The sequence below is a fragment of the Bactrocera latifrons genome, unplaced genomic scaffold (genome assembly GCF_001853355.1).
Source record: "Bactrocera latifrons isolate USDA-ARS-PBARC rearing strain unplaced genomic scaffold, ASM185335v1 scaffold_281, whole genome shotgun sequence".
Taxonomy (NCBI): domain Eukaryota; kingdom Metazoa; phylum Arthropoda; class Insecta; order Diptera; family Tephritidae; genus Bactrocera; species Bactrocera latifrons.
Window position 1 is genome coordinate 66074 of NW_017536419.1, and position 13726 is coordinate 79799.

Sequence of the window (13726 nt, forward strand, 5' to 3'; positions counted from 1 at the left end):
GCCTATAGATCCCGCCGTACGATTTTTTATGGGGAAGTTTATATAGGTCATTGAACTTGCTCAGCGAAATTTCAGGCTTGTAACTTTCTGCATACCTGAGATATGCGATGGGTTATAAAATACCTAATGGGCTAATAAGGGTTCTGAAATTTAATATACTTGTCCTGTCTTATAAGGAGTGTATATTATTTTACATTTCCTCTATGATTTACAATAAAAATTACGTCAATATATCTAAACACTTGCGAGTTATGATTCTTCGCGTGAACACTGTTGCGTAGGTATTTACATACCCATCGGCCAGGAATGGGTTAATAACAACAAAAAAAAAAAAAAAAAAAAAAAAAAAAAAAAAAAAAAAAAAAAAAAAAAAAAAAAAAAAAAAAAAAAAAAAAAAAAAAACATAGTGTGCTAATCTGCTGTTGTGCAGTGTAAGGTACAGCCCGAGTTATGATAATAATTAATAAATTAATAATAACCAGTGTTAGAGATTTATTTTTAAATTGTGTTTAGTTTCCTATATGAAAATGTAATCCAATTTCCGAAAGGTATCGCTGTAATGATTTTACTTTGAAAATATATTCCCTATGGGAACATGATTTTGAACGGCTAGTTAGTAGGTCCGATATCTGCGGTTCCGACAAATGAGAAGCTTGGGAAGAAAAAAAAAAACGTGAATAAAGCGATATTTCAAAAACTAAGGAACTAGATCTCGCATATATAGACAGATGGACATGGCTAAATCTACTCAGCTCGTCATGTCGATCATTTATATACATACATATTTTATAGACTTAACTCTGCTTGTTACTAACATCGGAAAACTTAATGTAATCCTGTTCATGGTTTAAAGAAAATTAAACTACTACAACTCTGAATTCATAATCTAAAATCAAATAAAAGTCGATTAAGAATTTTTTAAATTGGATGTGATGCGGGTTGTCTCTTGCCTACTAACTCTTCTGAAGATTACTTCACAAACATACTTATTTATTAGTGTTCGATATTTATTTGTAATTAAACTGGTTAATATTTAATCGGGAGTCGCAATTGTAATATTTGTGTTTATAGCTATAATTAGATTTGTTACGTTCTTAATTTCAAAAATGTGTGTGTTATAATTGTTTGTAAAGCAATGCTTCTGAGGAACTTTGTGTTTTGGAACAATGCATTGATCATAAGAATCTTGTAATTACGCCTTTAAAGATATAAAATTGCTTTTCTGTCTTCAAAGTGACAAAGTTAGAATTTTTACGTTTAGCATTTCTGCAATGTCTTTATGAAATACACTAAATGTTTTTTCAAGTTTGCATAGGTTATTTATTATTTAGAAAAAATATAAACATAAGCAGTTTTTCATCAAGATAATAAAATGTTCATTAGTATTCAGGTTGAGCAATCAAAATAACTGTAGGGATTTTTCTCTTTTAAATATTTATATTTTTTTCATAATTATTTATATGGCATAAATTCGTTACGTGTATATTATATTTTTTAACTGTTATGTTTTGCATCAATTCAAAATGTATCTTAAATAAAGGCCAGCCCATTGTCATATCCATTTATTGTTACCTTCATATTTACCCCAGATAAACGGAGCAGCTGCATCTGTAGCCGGAACTTCGGCATCGTGTCCATCGAGTTATGGTAGCAAAATTGTTGTTTCAGGTAGTTCAAGTGAACGCCGTGCTAACGATGCCTCTGAAGCGGGACCAATCAGTAATATTGATGGCTCATGTGGTGGTGATGTGATTGGCAATACTGTCGCTTCCAAATCATCTATTCACGAACAATTACCATCATCATTACCTGCTGAAAATACTGAAGCAGCTGTTACACAGAGTTGCAGCGAAGTTGGAGCCTCTGCACAACCATCACTTCAGCAACCTGTTCAGCAACAAGTATCAATTCAATCTGAAACTTTAAGAAAGTCAAGATCGCAAGGTGGGACATCTTAAATTGCCTTTTACCATTCACAAATCATAAATCTAAAAAAATCGAGGTTGTGGCACCAACCAACTAACTAATTCAAGGATATATTATAACACTTAAGAAACTATTTATTGCACCACATTTTACTCATCTTTAATTCATTTTGCTAAATACGGACTCTGTGTCATGTAACATGTATACATATGTATATATTCGCTTTGAAGTTGAGTTGAATATCCTCAAAGTTTTAAATGTTAAACCCACATAAGTTTAAAATAAACTTCTTGAAAATTGTTATTCAAAGGCTCCGGAACTTTTGGTCGTTCAAATAGAGAGTTTCAAACTAGGGTGCAACAATTATCATAAGGATATAAATGTTAATGGCCTCTTTCGTACAAATTGGTAAGGAGGGTTCAAGTTCGGGTGTACAAACAGTTTATACTCTTGCAATTTGCAAAATTCAAAAGCGGTAATTTTTAGGTGTTAGCAAGTCTTTATTGTTTGATGACAATGTTAATTATTCGAGAAAATTATTAGATTACAATAATATTATAGGATGCAGGTTTGAGCAGATAGTATTTAGTTTTAGCATTAACTGTGCAACTCCATTAGACTCTACTAGAATAAAGATAGTCATTATTGTAGTGTATAATCATTATATGTTCAAGTTTATACGCTAACTTAGTTTCTAAGGTCGTAAATCGGCATACCATGGTATAAAGTCAACTGGAAGTGTGAAAAAGTAATGTAAGGTATGCAAATATATGGGGTCTAGGAGAAGTATTAACGTAATATAATGTAACCAGGGTTGCAAATTTTTTATTCCTAAAATGTTTGGATTAAAAATGTAATAAAAGAATAAATTTTAGATTCATGATATTGGGGTAAAAAATTCTCAATATTCCCGATGTTGAGGTTAAAAATAGATCTTCATTTTTTAATCTAGATATTGAAATTGAAATTAATATTTTAATCCAAGTTGTTCGGGATTAAAAAATGAAAACATTTTTTTTTTTTTTTTTTGATGAAGTACACAAGATGCTAATTCTAAAACAAATTGTATTTTAATTCGTAATTATATGTTTGGGATTGAAAAGAAACTCAGGTTTTTGGGATTAAAATGTTTTTATATTTTTTAGTCCGGTATGTGGAATTAATTGTTTTTTGTTTTATATTTTTAATCCCGATTTGTTCGATGAGGCATTTGTTTTTTATGTTTTCAAACAAAAAAACAACTCTGTAAATATCATAGAAATATACCCAGGATTTAAAGCTAGAGTGGTCACCACTTCAAAAAAAAAAAAAAAAAAACATAGTTTTGAGAAACACACATTTGAAGTTTTGCAACCAATTTATGCAAAGCTTGTATCCGCTTTCATGCCTTTGTTTATTTATTTTACCGATTACATGCATTGCTTTGAAATTGAAATACTTTTAACATGGTCTTTCTTTGAGGCTAGGTGATTCTCAATTAATTTCACGCTTTAGTATTTTAGTATAATTGTTCGCTTAACAGAATTTTGTGGAAGTAGTGTCCGATTTCGACCACCTGCATTAACAAACTCCTTAGGGTACCGAGGAGTACGTATACCACCTTTCATCAAGATATATAAACTTTTAGTTAAGCTATCGCTGATACAGATTTCTGAATGATCGCACAGACTGGTATCCGAAACTCAACTTGTTTCTTCATCCTAATCATATCGGTTCTCTGGAGCGTTTGAAGAAGTGTGTCACTCTTTACTTTTCTAAATTCATTTAAAAATACTTTTTAGGACATGATCGAATTCAAAAGTACTCCAGCTCAACTAATTTCAGTTTTGCTCTCCTTTTAATAAATAATACATTCACTGGCTTTCGAGTATTTGAATAACAATGTTTACTGGCGTAAAGTTGATTTAATGCTTCTAACTTTAATAAGATGTAAATTTTGTCGATTTTGGTCTTTGAACTAGATTCCGTGTAGTAGTCAAATTTATTTAGACAGGCCTGTTAATTTTTTTTTCTTCTTTATCGTTTTATCGTCTAGAAATTCATACCGGGATTCTCTTTACAGGCTTCCTCCTTATACTAGTCCTCTGCTTTTAGACTTCGTACAGATGCCAGTTGTAGGAAAACGCTTGACCAAATTCAATCTACACAATCGTTCTGAAGATTAATTTAGTTCTTAGAGTATCTAGACACTTTTACCCACTAGTAAAACTGATTTGAATATAGATGAGGCTTTGTGTTGTTATAAACAAGAGCTATTTGGGTTGAGTATTAAGGAAACGGTAATTACTTCAAATTTAATTTAGTTGTCAACTAATGATTTTATTTCCTTAACTAAACAATTTAGATATCTACATATAATACTTATATTTATATATACTTAGAATACTGCAAGAATTGAATAAGTCTTTGGTCTTACGATTTCGCCTAATTTTCCTTTCAAAGTACAATCGATTCAATAACTAACATTGTTACTGTTTATTGTTTGGTTTATCATGTTCTCAGTAGACGATACAAAAACTCTATGACTCCTTTTGAACCTTTTCTGTTGTCTTTTTGAGAGCTTTTGACGATTTTCACCGGTCTACGGTTAGAGTATCAGTTGGGTTTAGTTGTTTAATGGTGATTTTATGCCTAATCTATCGTCAGAAATCGGCGCAGAAACTTACAGACATTTGAATAGTAATCGTGACATCACCTCTTGTCAATCTTCCCAAATTACGTTAAATATATGTAATATAATACATATTACGAACATTATATATGTATAATTATATTTAAGTTTATTCTTACAACGCGGTCACTTCTGATCGAACAAAACTTCGAAGATATAAGCTCTTATTAAAAAATGGTCTTAACCAACTTTTGTAGAGTTTGACAAAACAAAAAACATCGCTACAATTAGTGTGCATATAGTACCTATGTACGAGGGTTGCCTTTTATATTTCTGAATTTGAGATCAAAAACCAATATTAATCATCGAAAATCGCTTTAATGTTTTTCAAAATATTCTTCTTTAAGATCTATACACTTTGCATGCTTTTGTCCCAATGTCGAAAAACTTTTGACACTCTGATTGAAGTACATATGTCCAAAACCCCTCTTCAGGTGTCGAAAAACGTTGACCGTAGAGAGAATGCGAACAGCATTGCGGTGGTGAAAAGTGATCCGTTTTCTGCGGTTGGTTTTTCCGATTTCTAAAAAGACAAGTGGCTAACAAATAGTTGTGTACCACTTAGAATTTACTGCGTTTTTATAGTGGCTTGGTTGCAACATAAAAAAGGTAAGATTTGCTAGGAAGTGCTTGGTGCGCGAACAACTTTTGTTGGATCCGGCTCCATCTTGAAACACCCAAACAGTCGAATGCTCTTTACTTTCGGGTTCATAGGCGTAAATCCATGATTCATTCCCGTTCACGATGCCTTAGACGTATTTCGAAGCACCGCTATCGTATTTTTTTTTTTTAACATTTCTCTAGTTTCTGACCGAGTTGAATATTTTAAATAACTGTAAGCAACCCAAATAGAGCTCAAACTTTACGAAACAGTTGGGAGCTGCCGGATCCCGAAACATAAAAAGCAACCTAAGTACCATGTATAAATTTTTTTTGTATTATTGTTAGAGTAACGATATTTTCACACCAATATTTATAAGCAAAATACTACACTAAAGTTTTATAATGTATGTAAGGAAATTGTTAACGTTAAATTATGTTTCGCAGATAAATTGGACGGCTCATTTTCCAGATCCAGATCATCATCTATGTCGAGCATTGATATGTCTTCCTCTGAATCTGTTACTAGTTTAGCTTTTATTGAAAGTTATGGAAAGAAAAGTGGTATGTAAAAGTGTATGAACGTCAAGGTAAAATATATCTCAGTTCATAGATATTTTAAAGAAAAATGAGAATGTGTTACGTTACGCCAAAGAGAAGATGAACTAATATAAACAATTTCAAAAAATTAAATATCCAACTTTTTCAATATGTTCTCTACATCTTGAACAGTTTCCGAACACTTTAATGTTATAGGGTAACACCTAACCATATGTTCACTAAAGCTGTTTTCCATTAGGGCATTTCGTTTATTGGACATTGGCCATTTTCATTACGTCAAATTTATAGTTAAGCAAATTTTGCGAAGTTTTTCGAAATTTTTTGTCAATTAGTGAAATAAATAAAATTTTACTTTTCAATCAATTGTATTTGACAGTTTGTTGATTTGGATATTTTTACTCCGTACTGTAAAAGCACATGTCATCGATTGTTCCATAATCAACTTATAGCGCAATTCAGTAAGCAGTCTCTAGTCACTATTTGAGACATTTTGAAGTAAAGTCTGAATTTGTCACAAAATGTTTTCTCAAATTTGTCACCTGATTGTTAGCAGGGCACAAATCTAAAAATAACTCTTTTTTGCCATTTTGAATATAATAACAATTTACTTAAAGAGATCATAACTAAAACACAAACCCTAAAAATAACATACATTTTGTAACTACTCTGAAAAAAATTTACCTATATTTTAATTTTTAATGGTAATTATGCTTTTTGACTGTGTTATAGTAAATTTAATATTTATTATCGATTTTAATTGCTCGTTTGGCGAGATTTTTGTGACTGTTTCGTACTGAATTGCAAAATCGTCTCAACTCACAAAAATTGTCTCTAATTTAAAATCTCAAATTTAGAGACTTGTAACTGTATCACAGTACAGAATTCCGGTATTAGTCTCTTTAAGTCTTACACTTTTTTAACAGTATATGCCTTTTATGGTTTACTAATGTAAATAAAAATTTTAATTTAACAGATAATTTAACACTCGTTCCTACACTTTGGATCGGAACTAGTTTTGGTTCTATTTTGACTCTTCTGATATCTTTACCTGAGAGGGAATCACGAAAAACGCAACCTGTGTTAGTGACAATTAACGGTAAGTTAGTCTTGTACATTTAATATAACTTTTATGAATTGATATCGTATTAAATTTCTTGAAGGAGGCCCACTGGTGCGATTAAAGGGTTCAATTACATCAATGTCATTTTTAGACTCATTTGGTTCCTTAATTCCTTATTCGTTTGAAGCTTGGCGTGATGATGGAAAAAAGGACCGTAAGTAATAGTTGGAGTAATAATTGATTTTTTTAAATATCAAAAATTCTCGGGAACTAGAATAGATTAGTTACTTATCTCTACACTATTTCAAAAATGTAGAAAATCGTGTTTCGATTTGCTTGCGTATTCACACATTTTATCTCCACATGACTCTTTTGTTTTAAACGGTTGGAATTTTACACAAACAACACGAAAACCCTTATTAAAATCGGTTTCATCTTCATGCTCCGCTAAGTGGAGCCGGAGCGGAACGCAACCGAAATTTCGTTTGATTTTGCGACGTATGATATTTATAATACTATAATTAAATACATAATATACCCTCATTCAAATCTATTTATATATTTTCAAGGAACCCCAACAAAAAGTAGTAGTAAAACGAGCCCAACTTTTACACCAACAACTGCCAACATAATATCAAGTATTCCGGGTGGAAATAGCAGCAGCGGTAACGCCAGCAGTAGCGGTATAAGTGGAAGCCTTAGCACTGGGCTAGATTCTTTTACAGATAGACAATATATAGTAATCACAAGTGAAAAGCAAACAAAAGTCTTCGATATTGCAAATCAGAGTTGTATTTATCGCATTAATTTATCAGAAATGGATTTTGCAGTCAAAGCGGAAACTATTTCAATGAAAGGTAATCGTAAATTTTCAATTACTTTAATTATATTTTGAAAAGTTTTTAGATTACTTTGATTATTTTTATTTTGAATTATCATTTACAATTTAATATATTCCAGATGGTTCTTGCTTGGCGACGTATCTATCCAATGGACATTTGATGGTTCATAGTCTTCCTAGTCTAAGATTACTAATGGATACCGATTTTTTACCCTTGATGGAATTAAGGTATATACATATATACTATACATATGTGTATATTTACTTACTAATAATATTACCGTGTTATACTCGAAGCAGAAAAGAATATTTCCAGAAAATATTTTATTCAATACACACATTACACCTAAACAGTAAATTTAATCACAATCACATCTTTGTCATGTCTTGTCTAGTTTTCAAACAAAGTGCAAGCAAGGAATTGTGGATCCAATGCTGTCTATTTGGGGTCAGCAAATTATTGTACACGAAGACACAACTCAGTAAGTAATGGAACTCATTTTCATTTAAACGTGAAATATAAATATTTTTTCTTCTGATAACACATCCGAATAGTTCCTCAGGCCTGAATATTGTCCTTCTCCTTTACAATCTCAGAGACCATACTTTTGCGAATTATAGCCTTTAGAGCTGTGCAAATCTGCACCCAGTTCGCACTGCGCCGCCACTCACCTCGAGTCGCCAACAGAGGACCTCCGCGGTCCCCAGGAGCTCAAACAGGCAACATAGCTCCCGTTCTGACGCTCGATATTACCATTGCTAGTGGTGGTCTGATAAATACCATCAGACCATCTGCCCATAATTATCTCGATCGAGAAACCTTCCGATTTTGTTTCTGTAGACAACCGTACCTTCGGTCACTTTAGCAAAGCTGGGTCGGCTTCACAGAATTTACTGAGAACGTCGATTCCGCAAGGTGATCGCAGCAGCTACCGCCCGCTTCATCCCGGCTGGAAGCTTTGTCGAACTCCGCCCAAATTTCCCAACCGAAGCAGCCGTTTCAGCTAATTTGGAGATTCGGCGATTGATAAATCAACATAAACCTATGAAATGGATAGAGCACCGGAAGTCCCCCAACCTCTCCACCAGCTTTAGTCTACTGTCAAGCTTTGTCTAACCCGAAGAGATATGATGGCCTAACTGAACTGAACAATTCAATGACCATGCCTCTTCGGACACGAAAAAATGTGCGTGCTACTTTAGTCTGCAATTCATACTGCACCCCTCAAAGGATAAAACCAAGTGATGTTACCCGACGGCTTCGCAAAATGCCAAAAGACTCCGCGCCACTTATTTTCATCGATGAGGAGTTTCAGGATGTCGTCAACAAATCAAAATCGTCTAAATCCATTGGCCCTGATGGAATCAACATGCTTATGTTAAAGCATTAGGCTCGACGGGAGTAAGCTACCTCACCAAGGACCTCCACCTGTGAGTGGTCTCACTACTGCCGCATGGAAAACTCGCCAACAAGGTACTGGAAAAGGACTGTCCGATAACTCTCCTCTCACCAGTAGTGAAGACACTTGAGGCCTTGCTACTCTCGAGCATGGATTCCGAAAAGTGCACAGTACCAACACAGCACAGAACGCGAAGATGTTCTTGGCCTCAACCTGTGTGGGAACGATCGTCGTAGCGAGGGATTTGTAAAAGCTTTTGACACAATCAACCACGCATCGCTGCCGCAGGACATCGAATAAACTGAACTGAAGAGTTGGACCATGAATTACCTGAGCGATCGTCAATCATCCGTACTGTTTCGAGAAGAAAATCTAAACTGTCGAAAAAGCACGTTTCTTGCGCTTCCCAATAGATGACGTCGACGAAAACTTAGATAATCCTTACAATCCTAACGGATAGGCATAGCTAAATCAGCTAACCCATCATGCATCATTTACATATGTATTTTATAGGGTCTCTAACATTTCTTTCTGTGTGATTCGGATTTCATGACAAATTTAACATATCTTGCTCAAGGGATAATTAAAGCATTTGATGAGGGATTGTTTTTTTCGCGACAAATATTATTTTAATAACCGCTATATTTCATAAGCATCCATGCAAAACATTTTTTATACAAACTACATATATTTTCTATCGAGTATTTATTTATCATATTTTATTATTAAGAACAAAATTATTTGTCGCGTAGTATAGTTGAGCTCAAGATTTTAAGACGTTCATATCCTCATATACTACTCCACCATATTAGATTAGGTTGTCAAATATCTCCTCTACGCCTTTTTGTCTTTTAAATTTAGCGGCTATGTATAAATAACCTACAAAACGACGCTATGCATGATTAGTTTGGATATTGCATTCAACAGTTATAGACGTGTAAACACGGAGTTTGGTATTTTGGGGTATGGTACTCTATCACTTCGAACTGCGGAGGAATGGTTCCGACGATTCAGAGCGATTAAAAACGATACCATGCCAGTCGGCGGAAGACCTGTGACGACGAATACCGATCAAATCATGGAAAACATCGAGTTAGACCGGCATGTGGCATCTGTGACATCTCCCAGAAGATGGGAGTTACTCACCAAACCATTTTAAACCATTTGCAGAAGGCTGGATACACAAAAAAGCTTGAGGTTTGGGTGCCGCATGATTTGATGCAAAAAAACCTTCTGAACCGAACGCCTGCGATATGCTGCTGAAACGGATGGTGATTGGCGATGAAAAATGGATCACATATGACAATACAAAGTAAAATCGGTCTTGGTCGAAGGCCGGTAAATCGTCGCAAAGAGTGGCCAAGCTGGGATTGACGGCCAGGGAAGTATTACTGTGTGTTTGGTGAGACTATAATGGAATCATACACTATGAGCTGCTCCCATATGGCCAGACGCTTAATTCTACCATCATCTGCGAACAACAGGACCGCTTGAAGCTGGCGATAGACCAGAAACGTCCAGAATTGGCTAACAGGAAGGGTATAGTGTTCCACTAAGACAACACCAGACCACACACTTCGTCGATGACTCTCATCCTGATGATTATCACCTGTTCTTGTCCATGGCGAACGCCCTTGTTGGTGTAAAGTTGAACTCAAAAGAAGCTTGTGAAAAGTGGCTGTCCGAGTTCTTTGAAAATAAGGAGAGGGGCTTCTATAAGGGGAGTATTATAAAATTGCCGTTTAGATGGAAACAGATTATCGAACAAAACGGCGCATATTTGTACTAAATCCAAAAACTGTAACACTTTATATAAAGAATTGAATGAAGAGCAAAAGAGCGGAAAGGAGATATTTGACAAAATTATATAAAATTTTGGTTTCTTAATTATATACGAAAATATGTTTTATTCTGATAAAGATAATCCAATTACTTAATTTATTAATTACTTTAAAATAATTTATTGATATAATACATTTTTTATTACAGAATTTCAAAGATATTTTGCTTTAGTCACAAAGGGCATGGATTGTACATGGCAACACCCACCGAAGTTCAGAAATTCACAATATCATCAGAATTCTGGTAAAATCACATAATTTTTTTCAATAAAATGTGCTTGATTTTTAGTATATTTCAGTCAATTTATTTTGGAGATGATGGGTGAATTATACACGTCACATGAAATGCCTGAGCAACCAAAGGAGAGCTTTTTTAAAGGCTTATTTGGAGGAGGAGCGAAAAGTTTGGATAGAGAAGAACTTTGTAAGTGTAGTCTAACTAATCATGAAAATGTTATATTATTTTTTTTACCCCATCCATACTGTTTATCCTTTTCATTTGATCGGTAATTTCTGTTTTAGTTGGCGAACAAAGTGGGAAAGCAAATAGATCAGTTGCCAAACATATACCTGGTCCAAATTTGGATCAATTAGGACAGCGAGCTTCTACTGCAGCCTCTGAGATAAGTAGAGCGCATCAGTTGGCAATGGAAAGAGGCGAGAAACTTAACTTACTGGAGGAGAGGGCGGAACGCATGGCCAACACAGCTCAAGACTTCAGTGGAACAGCACATCAATTAATGCTTAAATATAAAGATAAAAAATGGTATCAGTTGTAAAAATCTATTTTAAGATCTAATTCTACCACAGTTATTGTAATATTGCTTTTATAACACTTTCTACTACATCAAGTACACTTATTTAATTTCTGTTTTCAAATAGTAATGTTATTTATAAACTGTTTTTAATAAAAATTTAGACAAACATTTGCTTTTGTCAATTGGATACTGCTATTTCAGATGTCATATTCGAACAATGTTTCATCAATCATTTATCGCAATTTGGTGAAAGGTTTTGGATTTTTGGTGAATTCGGGTGTTTTATATTTTTGCTCATGCGCTTCTCCGTAAACTCAGAAATTTTGCAAAATGCATGTATGGTATACTGTTATCGCCCACGGTCGATCCGAACGACTACGAGATCATTTGACTGAGATAGTAAGACTTCCTCTGTCAATCTCGCTGCAGTTGTAATAATAAAAATTTATGAAATCTACTCCTTATCGGATTACATCAAACCCAGTTTTTGGAAAAGGTCTATGTAAGTACATCTGTGATTCTTACATTCTGATTACGTTTTTGATGCTCTAGAGTTCTGCAATTCCGTTATAATTTTTACTTTTCAACTATGGAAATTAAAATACCTACATATGGGCAGCTGAGCGACGTTATTCCGTAGAATAAATATTGCTCTTTAAATAATATTGTATAGAAATTAACTAAATCCATGTCCCATTATAGCACATATAGTTCGCGGTTCTGTCTACTTCGATACTCATTGCTCAAGCGGACGGCGCCAAAGATCCTGCGAAGAGACTTACAGTGCGTAATTTTGGTTCTTAAATGCCTACCGATCCCTAAGTAACACCTGTTGGCAAGAGTTATTCTGCACCTGATCTCCAGGCTTAGGTTATTGGTGGAATTTATGTTGGTTTCGAGATATATAAAGGCATTAACTTTTTCATATTTATAGCTATCAATTGTGACTTAGTTCACAAGACGAGACCAATCTTTGTATGTGTCCTCTAAGTAATTTGCTTGCCCTCGTTCACTACAAGACCAACCTCTTTCGCTTATTTTTCTAGGCTTGAAAAGGCTTCAATTATGTCTCTGATTTTCAGATTAGTCGCAAAGTCTTACTTTTGAAATATAATATTGAAAAATATGCAAGAGAGAGAATCACCATGTCTAAAACTTCGTTTGGCGAATCGAACGGCTCATAGACATCGGGAAGTACCCGATGGTTGTGCTCAACGTCATTCTGTATAGCCTTCTATGAGAAAGAAACCAGTGAATCTCAATAAAAATTATAAAATAAAACTTATTAAACTATATTCATATGAACAAAATTTTTGTATTTTAGTTGACATTAAAAATAAAATTATTTACAAAATATAGGACACATACATTTTTGAATTAAATTTATTAAAGAATACTTTATTTGGTTTCTTATCGTTTTGTCGATTGCGGTGAGTCGGTTCGTTACCCTGGTGTCCTTTTCTTGTGTGTGATAAGAATCGCAATTTTGAGGGTCGTAACTTATTGTACATTTTATGCAGATATTATGTAACGTCTCACAAACTTTAGCAAGTCTTCCACTTTTGTGGGGTGATACCTTCGTCTCTTGCCATATCCTAAAATTCTCTACCATTTTTTTAAGATTCCAATGTTTAACGATACATCTACAAAGAAAATTTTGTGATTGAGGATTCACAATTTGTTTTTTTTTTATACCTACGCTATTGCTACGATCATTTAGGTATCTCCGCACTATTTTTTTCATTACCATCACTTTCACTAGAGCTCAAATAAAAAAACAAAGTTTTATAAATTTTGATATTTAATTAGCTTTTGTTGTTTTATTGAAAATTTCGCACCAATTTTGACAGTTCCATATCTATTTTGACCTAAAAATACGATCCAAAGCATTGTGGAATTTAAAAAACTATTGTGAATTGAAAATACATTATGATCCGTTTGCTATCGTTTGTCTTAATGCCAATCACCATATACGATTAACGTATCACGTAATCTTTCGTATGTTTGCCGATCGGTGCACGGATGTACCGATTCGACCCCTGATTGGGAATTATCAGTGTGGCTGGTT

General features: G+C 33.9%; 1 protein-coding gene across 1 annotated transcript in view; it reads left to right on the forward strand.

Moving 5' to 3' along the window:
• Window positions 1-11824, forward strand: part of LOC108970112 (syntaxin-binding protein 5) — a gene marked incomplete in the record, with an annotated part of 53474 nt that extends 41650 nt beyond the window's left edge. The window contains 9 exon segments of the mRNA XM_018935262.1: window positions 5645-5761; window positions 6732-6854; window positions 6919-7032; window positions 7388-7675; window positions 7779-7887; window positions 8055-8141; window positions 11049-11144; window positions 11200-11324; window positions 11423-11824. Coding sequence (XP_018790807.1) covers window positions 5645-5761; window positions 6732-6854; window positions 6919-7032; window positions 7388-7675; window positions 7779-7887; window positions 8055-8141; window positions 11049-11144; window positions 11200-11324; window positions 11423-11679 — 1316 coding nt within the window.
• Window positions 11825-13726: the final 1902 nt, after the last annotated feature.